This window comes from Myxocyprinus asiaticus, chromosome 40 (assembly GCF_019703515.2).
Source record: "Myxocyprinus asiaticus isolate MX2 ecotype Aquarium Trade chromosome 40, UBuf_Myxa_2, whole genome shotgun sequence".
Classification (NCBI taxonomy): Eukaryota; Metazoa; Chordata; class Actinopteri; order Cypriniformes; family Catostomidae; genus Myxocyprinus; species Myxocyprinus asiaticus.
Genome location: NC_059383.1, coordinates 27,298,697 through 27,318,467, shown reverse-complemented (window position 1 = coordinate 27,318,467; position 19,771 = coordinate 27,298,697). Strand labels below are relative to the sequence as shown.

At 44.7% G+C, this 19,771-nt stretch overlaps 1 protein-coding gene across 1 annotated transcript in view; it reads right to left on the bottom strand.

Annotated features, from left to right (window-relative positions):
- Nucleotides 1-19,771, bottom strand: part of LOC127430926 (transmembrane protein 132C-like) — a 189,391-nt gene that overhangs the window by 9,974 nt on the left and 159,646 nt on the right. Inside the window, exon 6 of the mRNA XM_051681066.1 lies at nucleotides 13,673-13,816. Within this exon, the coding sequence (XP_051537026.1) occupies nucleotides 13,673-13,816 (144 nt within the window). The remainder of the gene's footprint in view (nucleotides 1-13,672; nucleotides 13,817-19,771) is intronic.

Below are 19,771 nucleotides of genomic sequence, written 5' to 3'. Positions count from 1 at the left end.
TTTGAAAGCGAAAAAATGGGGCCTCTTCTTGTGCTAATCAGCGCAATATGCGACAAACAGTCTGGCCTTTGTGTTTTTTTGTGCTACTGCTATTTGCTTTCATTCTTTACTTTAATGAGGAAGATGAGAGATTGGACGAGCTTTGACTGTCCTGTCCAAGTATTTACTTCTGACTACTGTCAGTGAGGGAGAAGCAAGGACAGTTGCCATGGATAATGAGACTGTTTGGATTAGTGGTCGACCGATATGGGTTTTTTAATGGCCGATGCTGATATCCAGAGAGCAGGGTGGCCGATAGGCCTATACAATGACGATATATCACACAATTGAATATAGTAAATAACAAACATAAAATTGCAAATAATAATAATAATAAAAAACTCTTATTTAGCACTATATATACTAAATTTCACACAAAATTAAAAAATAATATTGTATTTTGAATGGTAGGTAGCAGTTTCTTCAGATTTCTGTTTAGTGTTCAAATTTTTGTTATTTATTTGCACATGAAGAAATTGTTAATATATTAGGAAGAAGGAAATAACAGTACACACAGTAGTCCAGCAACCATGGATGGCATGTCCACGTTAGCAATTACATTTACTCAAAAAATATAGAATCAAACCAATTGTACATACAGTGCATAGTGAATATGACATTTAATTATAGCACGTGACGGGCTTTTACTTTGGGCTGCATCCGAAAACATAGGCAGCTGACTTGCTACCTTGCTGCCTAATCAGCTGATGGCTTAACTGACATCTGTTTAGAATTAATGGAACTCTTCAACTGGTCTCTGAAAAGTTTGAAAAGCACCTTATTTTCATCGTACCTCCATATACAGCCTGCAGAGGCAGCATTTTCCTGGTTTTGGACACAGCCTTGAAGTTGCACTTGTGCAGATACAGCCTGTATTGCCTACTTGGATTTTCACGGAGTGACCGTCATGATTTGTGAATGAGAGGAACTTTTGATCCTGACCCTGAAGTTTTTTATTCTGGCTTAAGAAATACGCGCTTCAGAGGAAGATATTAGATGAGTGTTCGATGGTAAGAAAACGCTGGATTTTTGTGAGGTTCGTGAATGACACCTGTTTAAACGAGATATCTGCATATTTGCCAACTGTATATAATACAAGTTTTATTGATATTTGCCTTTTATGATTAGAAAAGTTACAGGGAACTGTTGAGGATAGACTGTTAGAATACGTGCTTCAGAGGAAGATTTATGAGCACTCCACAGGATGCTGGATCTGCTGAAGTTGTGTGAGGTTGGTTTATTACATCTGTTTAAACGAGATATGCGCATATTTGCATACTGTATATATGAAATTAGTTTTGTTGATATTTGCTCTTTTTCTCATTAGACAAGACAGTTAAATTTACAGGGAACTGTTGAGGAGAGAGAGGGAGAATGAAACAGGCAACCACTTTAACATTATGAGCTCAAACGTGTCTCTGATATGCGGATCGATTAAATGACACTGTGTTGCACACTATTATTGTAGTAACACGATGGCACGTAATAACAAAATGAACTGTGGCGATTTTTGGCACCCTCAAGAAAAAAATAGGCCAAACCAGTAAATTTATTGGCCTCGGCAATATATCGGTCAACCACTAGTTTGGATGTCTATAGAAGAAGAAGACCCAGAGAAAATAGCTGAGTAGTCAAGTCTTTCCACAGAAAAGTAATTCATTTGGAGAACATCTATGTAGCTCTTAGCCAATGTTTATGATAACTGGCTGAGTAAATCTCATCCCATCTAATTAACTTGAGGGCTTCTTTGATAACAACCAATGTGGAAGTAGACCAATAGCGTGGCTTGATTTCTGAGCACCTCAGAAGAGTGTTGGTTGTTTGTGAGAACAGATTTCCTTAATGTTGTGCCATTTTTCAGACCTCTATACTTAATACATCTCAACTCCAGACTGTCATTTAGTAGCTGCAATCACCATGTATTGACTACTCTGAGTATTCCAGAAATCAATTCTGTTTTTGTTTTTGTTTTATTTTTTAGCAGTCTGAAAAAACAAACATAAATGACTGGACCTCAATGACATTTTGCTTTCTGTAGTTTTACACCACTTTTCTTTTAGTGACATTGGGGGACATAAATGGTGCATTCATAAGCTTTGAATAACTTTAGTTTTTTAACGGGAAATTTTTTTCAGTCACAGCTGAATTCAAAATGCCATTGACTTCATGACAGAAATGTGGAAGGTGGTATTGTCAGGTTTAGGCAAGAAATACCAAACCTGACAGAAATGATGAGGTAACACTATACAATAAGGTTGTATTCTCTCGCAATACTTAACTACATTAGTTAACATGAACTAACAATAAACAATATTTATTATCTTGGTTAATTTCAAAATATACTAATACATTTTTTAAATTAAAGCTGTATATGTTAACATCAGTAAATGCATTATAAACTAAAATGAAATATAAATAAACAACTGCATTTACAGGTGCATCTCAATAAATTAGAATGTCGTGGAAAAGTTCATTTATTTCAGTAATTCAACTCAAATTGTGAAACTCGTGTATTAAATAAATTCAGTGCACACAGACTGAAGTAGTTTAAGTCTTTGGTTCTTTTAATTGTGATGATTTTGGCTCACATTTAACAAAAACCCACCAATTCACTATCTCAACAAATTAGAATATGGTGACATGCCAATCAGCTAATCAACTCAAAACACCTGCAAAGGTTTCCTGAGCCTTCAAAATGGTCTCTCAGTTTGGTTCACTAGGCTACACAATCATGGGGAAGACTGCTGATCTGACAGTTGTGCAGAAGACAATCACTGACACCCTTCACAAGGAGGGTAAGCCACAAACATTCATTGCCAAAGAAGCTGGCTGTTCACAGAGTGCTGTATCCAAGCATGTTAACAGAAAGTTGAGTGGAAGAAAAAGATGCACAACCAACGGAGAGAACCGCAGCCTTATGAGGATTGTCAAGCAAAATCGATTCAAGAATTTGGGTGAACTTCACAAGGAATGGACTGAGGCTGGGGTCAAGGCATCAAGAGCCACCACACACAGACATGTCAAGGAATTTGGCTACAGTTGTCGTATTCCTCTTGTTAAGCCACTCCTGAACCACAGACAACATCAGAGGCATCTTACCTGGGCTAAGGAGAAGAAGAACTGGACTGTTGCCCAGTGGTCCAAAGTCCTCTTTTCAGATGAGAGCAAGTTTTGTATTTCATTTGGAAACCAAGGTCCTAGAGTCTGGAGGAAGGGTGGAGAAGCTCATAGCCCAAGTTGCTTGAAGTCCAGTGTTAAGTTTCCACAGTCTGTGATGATTTGGGGTGCAATGTCATCTGCTGGTGTTGGTCCATTGTGTTTTTTGAAAACCAAAGTCACTGCACCCGTTTACCAAGAAATTTTGGAGCACTTCATGCTTTCTTCTGCTGACCAGCTTTTTAAAGATGCTGATTTCATTTTCCAGCAGGATTTGGCACCTGCCCACACTGCCAAAAGCACCAAAAGTTGGTTAAATGACCATGGTGTTGGTGTGCTTGACTGGCCAGTAAACTCACCAGACCTGAACAAGAGGAAAATGAGAAACAAGAGACCAAAAAATGCAGATGAGCTGAAGGCCACTGTCAAAGAAACGTCATGGTTACTGGTGTAACCTCCGTTCCCTGATGGAGGGAACGAGACGTTGGTGTCGATGTAGTGACACTAGGGGTCACTCTTGGGAGCCCGAGACACCTCTGGTCTTTGATAAAAGGCCAATGAAAATTGGCGAGTGGTATTTGCATGCCACTCCCCCGAACATACGGGTATAAAAGGAGCTGGTATGCAACCACTCATTCAGGTTTTACGCTGAGGAGCCGATATAAGGTCCGGCCATTTCAGCGGGTAGTTCAGCGTTGTGGCATGAGGGACCAATGTCTCGTTCCCTCCATCAGGGAACGGAGGTTACACCAGTAACCATGACGTTCCCTATCTGTCACTCACTCGACGTTGGTGTCGATGTAGTGACACTAGGGGTCCCTATACAAAACGCCACAAGGCTGAACTGTGTTACGTGAACTGGCGGTGTGTGGTGGGCAGACTTGCTGTGTGCCTCATAGCCAGCACACCAGGTCGACACGTAACCTCCCCCAACACAGTTATGAGTGTCGAACGGCCCTTTTTGGGGACAAGTCGACTACCCAGAGATAGAGACAGGCTTAACCCAGTCATGGCCTCTTTCCCCTTCTCTTTTCCCACTCCCTAAAAAAGAAGGGGGATTATCCGACTGGGCCGCCAGGTCTAGTCGGGGGGTGTCCCTCCCAAGGGGAGGACACCGCGGAGACCACACCTCGCCCCAAGAGAGGGGGGAATATTTAAGTGGAAGAATACATCACATGGTCTTTCCAACCATGTGGAGAGCCTTCAAGGTAGATCCTACCCAGTGGGGGAGGAGTTACTACAACATGGAGACTGAGGGGCTCTGCCCAAGGAAGACGCAGTTTGCCAGTAGGGAAACGAACTAGCGGAAGATATAGATCGCATGGGGTTAGCCTTACAGGGAACCGCCACATGCGGAGCACCTACCCCAGAACCGGGCTCTTAGTTAGCGCGTGTACTGGGCCGGCAGCGAGTCTCTCCGAAAACTGGACTGCCACAGGGCTCGGAGGAAGTCAACCAGGGAACAACCTTTGTGAACACTACTGGGAATTAACAGCGCATGTCTTCAGCTCAAAAGGAGGTGGAAGGTGCTATGTGCAAGCGATACACCCGGCCGGCTATCCCGGGCTTATCCGCTTGTGTTGCGTGCCACTACCTGGGACGAAACCGGTTCCACCCGGAGGTTGTAGAACCTTGCAAAGGTGTTGGGTGTTGCCCAGCCCGCTGCTCTGCAATGTCTGTTAGAGAGGCACCTCTGGCCAGGGCCCAAGAAGCCGCTACACCACGAGTAGAATGGGCTCGTAGCCCTACCGGGGGCGGCCTGTTTTGGGCGAGACATGCCATAGTTATGGCGTCAATGAGCCAGTGGGCGATCCTCTGCTTGGAGACAGCGCTTCCTTTCCGCTGTGCACTGAAGCAGACAAAGAGCTGCTCAGAGAGTCTAAAGCTCTGCGTGCGATCCAAATAGATGCGCAAAGCGCGCACCGGACACAGCAACGCCAGGGCTGGGTCTGCCTCCTCCTGGGGCAGCGCTTGCAGGTTCACCACCTGGTCTCTAAAAGGAGTGGTGGGAACCTTGGGCACATAGCCCGGTCGGGGGTCTCAGGATCACGTGAGAATAGCCCGGACCGAACTCCAGGCACGTTTCACTGACAGAGAACGCTTGCAGGTCACCTACCCTCTTGATGGAAGTGAGCGCAGTCAGGAGGGCAGTCTTCAAGGAGAGTGCCTTAAGCCCGGCTGACTGCAAAACTCAAAGGGGGCTCTCTGTAGACCCTGAAAAACTACAGAGGTCCGATGAGGGAACAAGGCGTGGCCTGGAGGGATTCAGCCTCCTGGCGCCTCTTAGGAACCTGATGATCAGATCATGCTTCCCTAAGGACTCACCGTCGACTGCGTCATGGTGTGCTGCTATGGCAGCAATGTACACCTTCAAGGTGGAAGGGGACAGCCTCCCTTCCAACCTCTCTTGCAGGAAGGAAAGCACTGATCTGACTGCGCACCTCTGGGGGTCTTCCTGATGGGAAGAACACCACTTAGCGAACAGACACCACTTAAAGGCATACAGGCGCCTCGTAGAGGGAGCCCTAGCCTGAGTGAATGTGTCTACCACCGCAGGTGGAAGACAGCTTAGGTCTTCCGCGTCCCGTCCAGGGGCCAGACATGGAGATTCCAGAGGTCTGGGCGCGGGTGCCGGATGGTGCCCCTTCCCTGAGAAAGAAGGGCCTTTCTCAGGGGAATTTGCCCGGGGGAGCTGTCACGAGGAGCGTGAGGTCCGAGCACCACGTCTGGGCGGGCCAGTAGGGTGCTTACCAGGACGACCTTCTCCTCGTCCTCCCTGACCTTGCACGGGGTCTGTGCGAGCAGGCTCACTGGGGAAAACGCATATTTGCGAATGCCAGGGGACCAGCTGTGTGCCAGCGCGTCTATGCCGAGGAAGGCCTCGGTGAGGGCGTACCAGAGCGGGCAGTGGGAGGATTCTTGGGAGGCGAACAGGTGCACCTGTGCCTGACTGAATCGACTCCAAATCAGCTGGACCACCTGAAGGTGGAGTCTCCACTCTCCCTTGAGGGTAACCTGTTGTTATGGCGCGTCCGCCGAAGTGTTGAGGTTGCCCGGGATGTGAGTGGCTTGCAGCGACTTGGTGCTGCTAACTCCATTGGAGGAGACGGCGGGCGAGTTATGACATACAGCGGGAGCGCAGACCGCCTTGGCGGTTGACATATGCTACCGCTGCCGTGCTGTCTGTCCGAACTAGCACGTGCTTGCCCTGGATCAACGGCCGGAACCTCCGCAGGGCGAGCAGAATTGCCAGTAACTCGAGGCAGTTGATGTGCCAACGCAGCTGCGGACCCGTCTAGAGGCCGGCGGCTGCGTGCCCGTTGCCAACAGCACCCCAGCCCATTTTGGAGGTGTCTGTCGTGACCACGACGCGCCTGGAGACCAGTTCTAGCAGAACACCTGCTCGTGGAAACGAGAGGTCGGTCCAAGGGCTGAAAAGACGGTGACAGACCGACGTAATGGCCACGCGGTGTGTCCCGTGGCGCCATGCCCGTCTCGGGACTCGAGTCTGGAGCCAGTGCTGAAGCGGCCTCATATGCATCAACCCGAGCGGGGTGGCCACCGCCGAGGACGCCATATGCCCCAGGAGCCTCTAAAAATGTTTCAGTGGAACCACTGTTTTCTGTTTGAACGCCTTCAAACAGGCCAGGACCGACTGGGCGCGCTCGTTCGTAAGGTGCGCCGTCAAGGAGACTGAGTCCAACTCCAAACCGAGAAAAGAGATGCTCTGAACCGGGAGGAGCTTGCTCTTTTCCCAGCTGACCCGAAGCCCTAGTCGGCTGAGGTGTGAGAGCACCAGGTCCCTGTGTGCGCATAACCCGTCTTGAGAGTGAGCTAGGATTAGCCAGTCGTCGAGATAGTTGAGAATGCGAATGCCCACCTCCCTTAACGGGGCAAGGGCAGCCTCTGCGATCTTCGTAAAGACGCGAGGAAACAGGGACAGGCCGAAAGGGAGGACTTGTACCGATACGCCTGACCCTCGAATGCAAACCGCAGGAAGGGTCTGTGTCGAGGAAGGATCGAGACGTGAAAGTACGCATCCTTCGGGTCTACCGCCGCGAACCAATCTTGATGCCGGACGCTCGCTAGAATGCGTCTTTGCGTCAGCATCTTGAACGGGAGTCTGTGTAAGGCCCGGTTCAGTACTCGCAGGTCCAAGATTGGCCGCAACCCACCGCCTTTTTTCGGTACAATGAAGTAGGAGCTGTAAAACCCCCTCTTCATCTCGGCTGGAGGGACAGGTTCTATCGCGTCCTTCTGTAGGAGGGTAGCGATCTCCGCGCAAGGTAGCAGCGTTTCCATCTTTCACCAAGGTGAAGTGGACACCGCTGGACCTGGGCGGATGCCCAGCGAAGTGAATCGTGCAGCCGAGTCGGACGGTCCGGACCAGCCCTCGCGACGGACTGGAAGCGCAAGCCATGCACCCGAGTTCCGCGCAAGGGGGACCAAAGGGACAACGTCATCGGATGTACTGGCGGGTGGGGCCTCGCGGCGGGGCGGAGCTTGAGGTGCCACACCACATCGTGGCCGTGCTGAGTCCGAGGACATCGAAGCACTTAACTGGCTCCTTGTGACCACCCCCGGAACAGCCTGGGACGGGGGAGGAAGAGGCCTGTCCTCATGACCCGTGGAGACTGTCACATCGGGGGTGGATTTGTGCCACAGCTGGGCGCTCAGGGCGGGAGACCGCCGCTGGAGCGCCAACCTGCCAAATGGAGTGGTGGACGGTGGTCGTGATGCCAGCCGTACACACCGAATATGTGACCCAGGGAACAAGGAAACCACTCTTGCGGAGCTCTTGAGTACTGCAGCCACTTGGGCATGCAGCGCAATTAAATGCAAAAGGTAACAAAAAGAAGATCTGCTTACCAGCTCCAGAGCAGCGGGTTTCGTTGTCCCTGGGTCGCCCGTCTCAGGGGCGCTTCGAAGACCTCCGTGGGTTCTTCGGTGCCGGCTGTGAGACGGGTGGCGTCGGCTTCCTGCGGTGGGCTCCACGCCGGGGCCGGGCCGGAGGGGCGGGCTGCGGCGGAGCCGGTGCAGTCACCGCAGGGGGACGCCCTCGGCGATGAGTAGATGGGGGGATCTTGAGCCACGCCGGGGCAGGACAAGCCGGCTAGCATCCATCTACTGCTCTACCATCGAGAACTGCTGGGCAAAGTCCTCGACAGTGTCGCCGAATAGGCCCGCCTGGAAAATGGGGGCAGCAAGGAATCGTGTCCTGTCGGCCTCACCCATCTCGACCAGGTTGAGCCAAAGGTGGCGCTCCTGGACCACTAGTGTGGCCATCGTCCGCCCGGGAGACCGCGCCGTGACCTCCGTCGCTCGGAGAGCGAGGTCGGTCGCCGAGCGCAGTTCCTGCATCAATCCCGGGGCGGAACTACCCTCGTGCAGTTCCTTTAGCGCCTTGGCGGACTTGCAGGAGAGCCATGGCGTGCAGGGCGGAGGCGGCTTGTCCAGCAGCGCCGTAGGCTTTGACCGTCAGAGACGACGTAAACCTACAGGCCTTGGACGGGGGCTTTGGGCACCCACGCCAGGTGGCGGCGCTCTGCGGGCATAGGTGCACCGCGAGCGCCTTTATCCACCGGGGGATTGCCGAATAACCCTTGGCCGCCCCACCATCGAGGGTAGTGAGAGCGGGGAAGCTGAAAAGATCGGGACCGGGCAGTAAAAGGTGCCTCCCGCGATCTTGTTAGCTCTTCATGCACTTCCGGGAAGAAAGGAACGGGGCGGGGCGTGGCTTTGAGCGGCGCCGCGAGCCCAGGAACCAATCACAGAGCCGCGAGGGTTCAGGGAAGAGCGGTGAAATCCACTCTAACCGACGCTCGCGGCTGTCCGGGAAAGCATGTCATCATCTCCGCGTCAGCCTGTGACTGGGCGATCGACCCCGAAGGGAGGAGCCCAGCTGAGGCTTCCGACTGGACGAGCCCGCTCTCCGATGCTGCGCTCGAGAGCTCATCACTTTCGCGGGCTCCGAATAAGAGGTCGAACTCGCCGTGAGACGAGCCGGCGGACTCACCCTGAAGCCCGATCGGGGCAGACGAGCGTGCTGGGGAATGGGAGGTCCGCGGGGGGATACCCGGCGGAGGCGGTCCCATTGGGGTCCCCAAATCGCCCCCAGTGCTAGCCGCGCTGGCCTCAAACCCGTGGGTAAAAGGACCGAGGCGGGAGCCTCTGGGGTGGCTCGCTTCCTTACGAAGGCGAGCCGCGACCGCAACGTTGCCATGGACACGTTCTCGCAATGAGAATGTGACCATCCACGAACGCTGTCTCCGCGTGAGCAGTGCCCAGACACGAAAGACAGTGATCGTGACCGTTAGAAGGCGAGAGATAACGAGCACAACCAGGAATAACACACAATCGGAAAAGCATCTTTAAAAAGACGCGTCTTTAAAAAGACGTTCCGTGTGTGCGCTCTTTTAGAGAAATATATACTCTTTTAGAGGGGAAAAATGCTCTTTCAGAAAATATACTCTCTAGTTTTTCTGCCGAAGCGCCCAGGGGCGTTCTCTGCTGTGCACCAATGCAGAGGGGGGAGAAGCCGCTGAAATGCGCCGTCAGATCCAGCAGAGGTGAATGAACAGTAGTATTCAGCTCAATGAGCATGACCGTTCGGCTCCGAAGAGAAAATCTGAATGAGTGGTTGCATACCAGCTCCTTTTATACCCGTATGTTCGGGGGAGTGGCATGCAAATACCACTCGCCAATTTTCATTGGCCTTTTATCAAAGACCAGAGGTGTCTCGGGCTCCCAAGAGTGACCCCTAGTGTCACTACATCGACACCAACGTCGAGTGAGTGACAGATAGGGAACCTGGGCTTCCATACCATCTCAGCAGTGCCACAAACTGATCACCTCCATGCCACGCCGAATTGAGGCAGTAATTAAAGCAAAAGGAGCCCCTACCAAGTATTGAGTACATATACAGTAAATGAACATACTTTCCAGAAGGCCAACAATTCACTAAAAATGATTTTTTTATTGGTCTTATGATGTATTCTAATTTGTTGAGATAGTGAATTGGTGGGTTTTTGTTAAATGTGAGCCAAAATCATCACAATTAAAAGAACCAAAGACTTAAACTACTTCAGTCTGTGTGCATTGAATTTATTTAATACACGAGTTTCACAATTTGAGTTGAATTACTGAAATAAATGAACTTTTCCACGACATTCTAATTTATTGAGATGCACCTGTATAATCTATAAGAATAATAAATGTTAGTAAAAATATTGTTTATTGTTAGTTCATGACACGTAATGCATTTATTAATGTTAACAAATAAACCTTATTGTAAAGTGTTGCCAATAATAATAACAAAAAGTTTCAGAAAGGTTTCAGTGACACTATTAAGGTTGCATACTTGCAAATGTTGTAACAGTTTTCCTGTTGTGGACCTTCAACCTCTCTCAAAAACTGTAAACTTAAAATGTACTGTAATTTCCTACACCTGTTATATCTGTTTAACACCTGATAAAACAAACCCAAAAAGTATTAACACTTAAGCCATAGTTTTCATTGAGTAAATTAAAAAAATAAAACCAAGTAGCAATTGTAAACAAATTATTCTAAGCATTTTGTCACAGATGTAGTTTATTGCATTAACTATGGACATAATACACTAAGTTTGACAACTAGAAAGTATCCAAATACTTTTTAGCTTAATTTTAAACACTTTATCTATTGTTTTATCTTTTAAAACCTAACACACTTTTTGTTAAATGTAAGTGTGCCTGTGCTATTCACCTTTAAAATACATGCTACTTTTATTTATATTTTGTTTTCTAATGCAATGACATTCATACATTTTAGGTGTCCAGATACTTTTTTGCAGCCGTGATCTACCATGACCCACTCATAAAAATACCATTATGAAACAATTTGCTGTTTCACATTGACAGTTGTATTTTTTCCTCATTAACAGACTACATTTCTCTCTCTTTAGCTAAACCAAAGGCTAAGAGACTCTTCAGAGATGCAGCCAGGGGCCGTAAAGGCAACAGTTTAGGTGTAGTTTCAGGCTGAAATTGTGTGAAGTAGATGGGTCAGTCTAACTGCGCTGCAACATGCCCTTTCCATGAGTCTCTTGTAAGCATCATAACCAACCTGGCAGGGCATTAATCAGGAACATTAAGACTGCTGAAGAAAGGGACACTTACGGAGGACTCCCACAGGGTACTTAATCGCCCATTCAGACAGGCACACAGAGTAACTGAACAGTGCTGTCTGACATAAGCTCTGTCCTTCTTGCCCTGTCCTCCTGACAGAGGTTATTACCACAGAGCATCTTGAGCATCTAACATCGTTCACCTCAATGAAAGAAGAAACCCTTCTCTTTTTGATTGGCACAGTATAGCCATGCTTCAGTGTGCATATGTGAGCATGTGCATGCGTGTTTCAAGGGATGCTGCAAAAAAATACCCATCCTTAATCAGTATCTTTGTCTCATTTTCCAGTCAAAATATCAGAGCATGCTTAAAAAGATTAATTTCAATTTACCTGAGCAAAAGCACAATTGCACAAGATATTAAGACAGAGAAAGTGCCATTTATCTTGTTCCACTGGCACATTTGTCACTTGTTTTAGCACAAACCTTACAAAATATAGACAATACATCTATTTTCTAAAAATCTGCCAACAAAAGACATAATACACTTTTATTCGACACACATTTTCTGAAAACATGCTTTTATGTGCAATTTCGCTTCTCATGTGAATTTATCTTGTTTTAAGCATTTTCAGGTATTTTTAGTGAAAAATTAATCTACAAAGTTTAGGGGCCCTTCAAACCGAACATGTTCTTGCAATAAAACAATCTGAATGCAGTGCAATGCAACCAATGCAACAAAATACAGGTGTCTCGAGAAACGTTATAAGATGTTTAAATTCTTCTTCAAAAGACGCCACTCATGTGCGAGACACTGAAAGTACAGCAAGATGAAGTGCAATGGTCAAAAACGGTCATCTAGTGCATTTTTACATAGAAAAACTATTTAAAAAACAGTGCAGATGGACGCAGAAAAGCGTTCAGTGTGAACACCCCCTAGAAATTTTATTTTTTGCAGTGTGACTGTAACATCTAATAGAATCAACTCTAGCACTCACAACTTCTATTCCATCTCTATATTTCTTCCGTCTCTGTCTTTTCCTCTCTCTCTCTCTCTCACTCATTACTCTCTCACAGTGTCCATCTCATGTATCTGTCTGCGCAGAAGATCAGCTCATTTGTTAGATTGTCTAGACAGCTTGAAATCGAAAGATATCACAAAGAAATATTGCACTTCAAACACACAAACAGCTAAATGTCTTTCCATGGGAGCTTTCATAATGTCATCCGACAAATAAAAATCAAGAGTGGCTAATTGAAAGCCCTAAAGAAAGAAAAGAAGTTAAGTCTTACATTAAATTGGGCTGGGAATTCAGGGAACAGCAGTAAATAAGCCACAGATAATACACAAAAAGCGATAGTGACATCACAGGTAAATCTAACAGAAACCGCCTATAATCTGATTAGGTAAAAAGGGTGGGAATACCTTATTTGGAATTTAAACAGGAATGAAAAAGAGGCTGTGCGCCCTGCTGAAAAAAACCCCCCATCTCAATCAAGCCTACTGTAAGCTAGTTTGCTGATCTTATCTGGTTGTAGCTGGTCTCCCAGACTGGCCAAGCTGGTGTTTAGCTGGTCACACAGCTGGTCTCCCAACTCCAGAAATGCCTATTTCTTATAGAAAATGACCTGAAATTGTTCATGACATATTTTTTTAATCGCTGATACATATCAGTATACAGTATATTCCAAAACTTTGTCTGCTTTCTTGGCCTTACACGGCACCAACTGAAGCTCCCCTACAGAGCCCATTCAATAGGTTATATTTCCTTAAGGTCCTAGGACACATCCGACCATTTTCACAACCCATGTGTTTTGGAGTTCTGTCCATTGCAAATGTTTGGAAGATGTCTCTTCAATGTTTTGCCAACTTAAAGATCAACTGGCACAAACAGTACACCCATGCATTAACAGTAGTACAGGAACAGACTGTACTTCTATCCCTCACAGCATTGTTTTCATTCGTATTAAAATTAGATATGTCTACCCTGATTAAGGTCCATTTACATAGACAACGGAAACTGATGCCATAGCAATAAATCGTTTTTGCAAAAAAAATTATACAGAATCGGATTTGGCAATGCTTGGAAAATGCCCTTGATGTAGATTAAAATTGGAGGCATATTGTCTTCAGCTGCTCCTAATACCAGGCACCAGTGCCAGTGTATGTCTGTGAGTGTGTATATGTGTGTGTGTCACACGGATTTGAACTCACGTAAGTGCCACCACAAAGCACATCGCAGAATGTTCCCTTTTGCACCAGGCCACTGGCCACGTTGCTGTCTGGATTTTGCTTGTGAAATTTAGGGGTACAAATTATACCTTGTGTGTGTGGTGTGTTCATATAGGTGAAGTGTGCATGCTCCTGCCCACCTTAACCACGTCCTCATCAGTAGAGCGGCATTCCACCGACTCGGTCAAATCGGTCACAGTACCTTCTGTTCCTACGGTGACCACCTTCACTGGCATGGCAACAGTCTTCCCAGTGAGAACTGCAGTGTTAAGGATCTCTGTCTCCTGCACAGAGAGCACAGATCAATCAGACTATGTTAACTCAGGATTATTCAGCCGTCATTATTCACCATAATTTGTCCTTCTGTCAGCTCTGGCTCCTCAGAGCCAATGTTCAGTCCTGTTATTAACCCAGTGAGCCATACCATTCAATTAGAGTCATCAGCTCTGGAGAGTCTGAAGTGAGATGGAGTGCTCTGTTTAGAGACAAACAAAACATCCTTTTTTTTTTTTTTTTACAAATCCACATTCAGATAATATACAGTGGGATTCATAAGTCTGAGTATATTTGTGAAAATGCTTCTGTTTTACATTTTTCTAATTTAATAAACTTTTTTTTATTATTACAAATTATAGTATCAGCATAGCAATTTGAGTGTAAAGTTGAATTGAAATCCATGTTATTCCAGCATGATCTGAGAAGAGCATATTTTGTGTTTCAATAAAAGCAAGGAACGCTGAAAAGAAGGTTTCTAACCAGCCTAAGGTGGTTTGCTGGTATTAGCTGGTTTAAGCTGGTCTCTCACCATGGCCATGCAAAGGTTTAGATGGGTGGGCCAGCTTGTCTCCCAGCCTGACCAGCTGACAAGTGGCCAGAATTCCTTTTAACCTCGTGCGACCCAGTGTCCACATGTGTGGACATTGTATTTTGGCTTCGCTATACGCAACGCATAATTTAAATGAATGAAAACTGACTGAATACTGTTCGCAAGACTTTACATTGTCATTTAAGGGTTAAACTTCTGCCTCACCGCGTAACGTGACACAACAGCATGACGCTGATTTCCAGGAAGCGCTACTACCGGTGCAGTGCCAACAAAAGTACCTCTGGTAAGAAACCCTTTAAGTTTTTTTATTGAAACCTGTTTGGTTGTAAAGAGTAGCATCTCTAGTTTCATTTGATATACCGCTTAAAAAATCCATTCATTTTTCGTGTGTCAGCGCGCTGATAAACATGAAGTCCACATATGTGGAAAATGGGATCGTTTTCCTTCAAAAGTTGAAAAACGTGTTAGTTATTTTGAATAATTTTCAACTCTAACACATCTGTGGGTCATTTCGCTTCATTTTAATATACATTTTTTATATAAAGTATTTTATTTTGTTATCACTGTACAATACGGTTCTATTCATTAACATTCCTATATATTTACTATGCATTTTCACATTGAGAATACATGTATTCATGCAAAAGCAAAAAATGTTGCTTTCAGAGGTTTTATGTGGAGTTACAATGAAAATAAGGTGCATTTCGAACTGTTCTGATACCACTGCAGCACACTGGAGGTTAAGTCATTCACTAAATAGGGAGCAAGTGTGCATCCTATAGCTTTCTATGCAGCTAAGTGCATTCACTCCTAAAATCCGACCAAAAGTTCAGCTTCAGGCTGCAGGTGATGTTGGACCACTCAACATGTTTGGCAGACATGGGAGAATGATAATCAATACATAAATTCATAATTCTATAATGAAAATTTTTATTTTAACATGGTTGGCTGTGATTTGATGATACTGGCCATTACTTTTAATCTAAATGATTTTTTCAGCTTTATAGAAAATCAGCTGTAATGTCTATAACGTCTCAAAAACATGAATAACCAACAGTCCTTGACACATAATAAAATATTTGATTAAAAAAATCAGACTTTTTATAGCTTGGTATTTCTTACAATTTCACAACTTAGTCCCACTGTCCAAATATGTGGACATCAATTTTTAGGAATTTTGTATTTATTTTTATGCTTGTTTATTAGATGCTACTAGATAACAATTCAAAAAAGGAAATGGAAAATGCACACAGCAGTCATGCAGGGGTCTCAAGAGGTTAAAACCATTAAAACAGACCAGCCTGACCAGCCTTGCCAGGCTATGAGACAAGCTAGAACACCTAAGGCTGGTTTTTTTCAGCTTTAATCTGATGTTTCATTCAAAGGAGTTAACATTGTCTATGTCACAAATTTTCTGAATTGATTAGTGACCTAGAAATAGTGCACAATATTTTTATACTTACATATTCATTATAAATTTTATGCCATAATGCTTTGATTTAGATTTAAAATGTAATTTGCTTCCAGGTTTAAATTCCATTTTGAATCACACATTTCACTTTATCACACCGCTAGAAAAAGAAACCACAACGTTATCCAAGTAAACAGTAGTATAGTGTATAGTATACAGTAAACATCAATACCACTGTGACATTCTTGGGAGTTCTTGAAATGAAAAGAATGAAATATCAGGAAGAAAACACAGCAAGCTCATCTTATTTTCACAGACAAGATCCTGTAATTATGGTGAAATGACAGCTACGGTTACCATTTCTATGAATCCATTCTCTCTTTGTGTAAAATCTTATCTGAAATATGTGTGTGTTCAATCTACAGTTCAAACAACCCAAAGGCTGGATAATTAAATAATTTAAGACTGACTTGTGTTTTTTCTGCAGGCTGGGGCCACGGGTGAGCAGACAGCACACAACTGTTCTCATCGCACACAATACAGAAATTTAAGAAAGATAAACCTCAATGAAGAGGCCCTCCACAAAGGGTTTTGTTCTTCATCATAGGGTCTTTTCTTCTCTTTATGTCACTGCTCTTGCCTTTTTTCTTTTAGAGAAAATAGATAACATTATTTAATCCTGAACAGTGGATACTGAAATTTCAAGCTTGTTAAGAAAAAGACTAAGGTCTTTTTTCTGCAGGCTCATCCCACTTAGGCTTGACATAGCAGCTGATTTTTATTTCAATCATTTTCACTTTAATGCACCGCAATCATGAGGATAAACGAGCCACTTCCTTTCTTTTCCCTTTGTGTGTTTAAGCTGATCCTTATTTTCTATCTAAACGCAGACTGTGCTGTCTACTTCTGAAGTAAATATTTGAATGTGCTATTTCCTTTGATTTCGAAATTATGCAAATGTGCAGTTCAATACAAACGTAGTCTGAGCAGCGAGAGCTTGGTATTCAAACCTTATGTTGAGACATTTTGACAGGGAGTTATCGCTTGTGTTTGATTTGCTGTCAAAACATTAATTTATCAAGACCATGAAAATGACTCTGATAAATATTCCACAGGATGGGAGGGTTAAGTGTTTACCATTCTCTCTCGCTCTTTTGCTCACTCACTGCTCAAATGAATTCAAAGAACACTTTTCGGCAGACAAGGTGCTTTCAAGTGTCTTTCATTGTGTCCATTCAGCGGCTGTTAAAACTGAATAATATAATTTTCAGTCAAGCCTGAAGATTAGGCAGTGAATTAAAAACAGAATTCCAGAGTAAAATAGACAAAGCAATGGAAAGCCTTGCATTGTAATGCCACAGACTTTATGATGGGTAGCTTTACTTGCTGTAGAAAAACACAGCTGAGGAGAATTAAGTTGAGTGAGGGAGGGATTGATGCATTCAAATGCATTGGCCCCTGAGAAATACATATGTGCCACCATCCATTGACTCGCTGACACACATGGCAAAACCATAAAAGAAAAAAAAATGTAATGACATTTTTTTTGCTCAGGATATGTCAACAAAAATGTCCACATTTTCCATATGGCATTTGAACATTTGAACATTTTATGCATGAATTCAGATTCTTTGTTAAATGTGATGTACTTATCTTAATATTAATATATAATATTATATTTTATAATAAGCAATCTTGTTAAAATATTTTCTCTCATCCCAGCTTTATATTCAGAGTCAATTATAAGTTAACCATTATTAGGTTGACGTCTTGAAGAGTTGAAATACTCTATATACAGGTAGCTATCAAACATTGCACTGTATGTTTGAGCATCCTAACCAGAGGTGTGTTTCCCATACAACGATGTAACTCACTGCTTAACCACCATAGTACGATGCATCATTGCAGAAATTAACTAGCCAGTCACGACTGTTTCCCAGAATCATAGTAACTATGTCATACATCCATCATTCGAACCACGTTGGTTCATTCAACAATAAAGAGCTGTCATTAATGATGTTATGCAGGGTTAAGTAATAACTTCGGCAAAAATTAAATGATAATAGCTCATTTACACATACACCAAAAAGCTGTTTAATGCGCAGAAGCTGCTGAAGACAGAAAAGCATTTTTCACTGTGTTCCTAACAGTTGCATTGCGCTGCAATAGTGGGGCTTCCCTTTACATCAGACTTCGGGGTTCCACTGACGCACTTGAGCACATACGAACATGCGCACTCTTCAAAAACATATAAACGGCACTTATGCATTAACATAAACAAATAAAAAGCTTGTTCTCCGACATAAACCGTGTGTGATAAAGTGCTTTCTCTTAACAGTCTTTAATCCCTTAAACAGCTGCACTGGTGTTTACAAGACGTTTTAGAACACCACTTTCTGCAAAACCCTGAAATAAGTAGTTTTCTTAAATGCATGTAAACGTAGTCAAAGTCTTGACAGAATGACAGGTATATATGGAATTAAAGATATAGAAGCCTCAGCAAAGTCAAATGATGTCCACATAGCAAACTAACAAGTAAATATGCTTCTAACCACAGGTGGAGAGCTGTAGTTTGTTGGAACTACCGTTTCGGGAAACACCAAATCGCTGAACAATGTTGGTAATGATAGAACTTGTGACCACAGTTGGCTAACTATGCTTTTGGGAAACACACCCCAATCCGATATAGCAGCATTGTCAAAATGGTGTGAGACTGGGGCAGGACTGTCTGTTTTCTGATCAGGAGAAAGAAAGTCATATGGCTTTTGAAACAAGATAAGGTGAGTAAATGATGACAGAATTGTAATTTTTGGGGTGAACCATCCTGTTAATCCAGTTGAGCATCATTATGTTTGTTCCATACATTCTCTCAGTCTTGGGCGAGATGATTTGATGTGTACAAGAGTGTACTGTGATTGCATGACTATATTAGCATGCAACACTAGGACTTGGGTGGAAAATTAAGGAAGATTTACTCTGACAGTCGGACTGATGTGGGTGGCATGAGAACCAGCAGAACTAATATGCCACTAGGCTACCTCCACCTACAATCCCAGCCCTTCCCCCCGAATCACGGCTGCTCAGGTTGACTAGGGACACAGCATGGCCATCCTTTCCAATCCCCCAACCCCATCGCTGGAGCTCAAATGGGCTGCTTATTCCAGGGGGAGGGTGCTGAATCCGAGCTCTATGTGTTATTCATGCTGTCTTGCCACCGCGGCTGCCTGGTGTTCGGTAAACATCTTTCTCTGGACCGCTGACTGATTAGTGTTAGCTATGTGTGGATGCTGGGTTTGAAGAACAGGCTGTGCTGACTTACGCTCTACCAGAGCCCAGCTCTGCAGGAGGCCCCTGCTTCTCCAACACGCACTTATCTTTAAATGATTCCACATGGACCCACACTATTTTGAGAGAAAAAGAGAGCAAAGAGGAGGTAAATCGATAAAAGGCCATTACACCTTTTGGTGCTGGTGGTGGGATCTTAAAAGGTATGAGAGGGCTGTGGGGTTGGAGAATGCTGGATTAATCTAATGACAGGTGAATGGTTGAGTTAGCTGTGGACCTACACTGGTTCACATGGGGTCTAACATTCAAGGACAGGCAGTGCTGAATGCATTGGCACCCTCCCGGCCGATGCCACAGCCAAGCTATTACGGAGTCATCGATCGACACCTGTATTTCTATTCAAGACTGCAGATACTCCCAGCTCTTCAACAAGCAATGTCTGAAGCCTTATTTCGCCTCTCAGAGTCTTGATGACAGAGCCTCTGATAAAATGACACAACAGTGTAGACAAACAGGGAGCAAAGAGGAAGATGGCTATTGATTTCAGTAATGTAGAGGACGCTTAGCTGCCGTTGAGCACATTACAGCCACTGGGTCAGCTAACCTCCTCTCCTAACCTCCTCGGCTGCTACCGGCGAGGATAATCACAGTTTTGTGTTACAGTTTCCACATCATCCAATAATCGAAGGCCTCTACAGCCCATTGCTTTGTTAAATG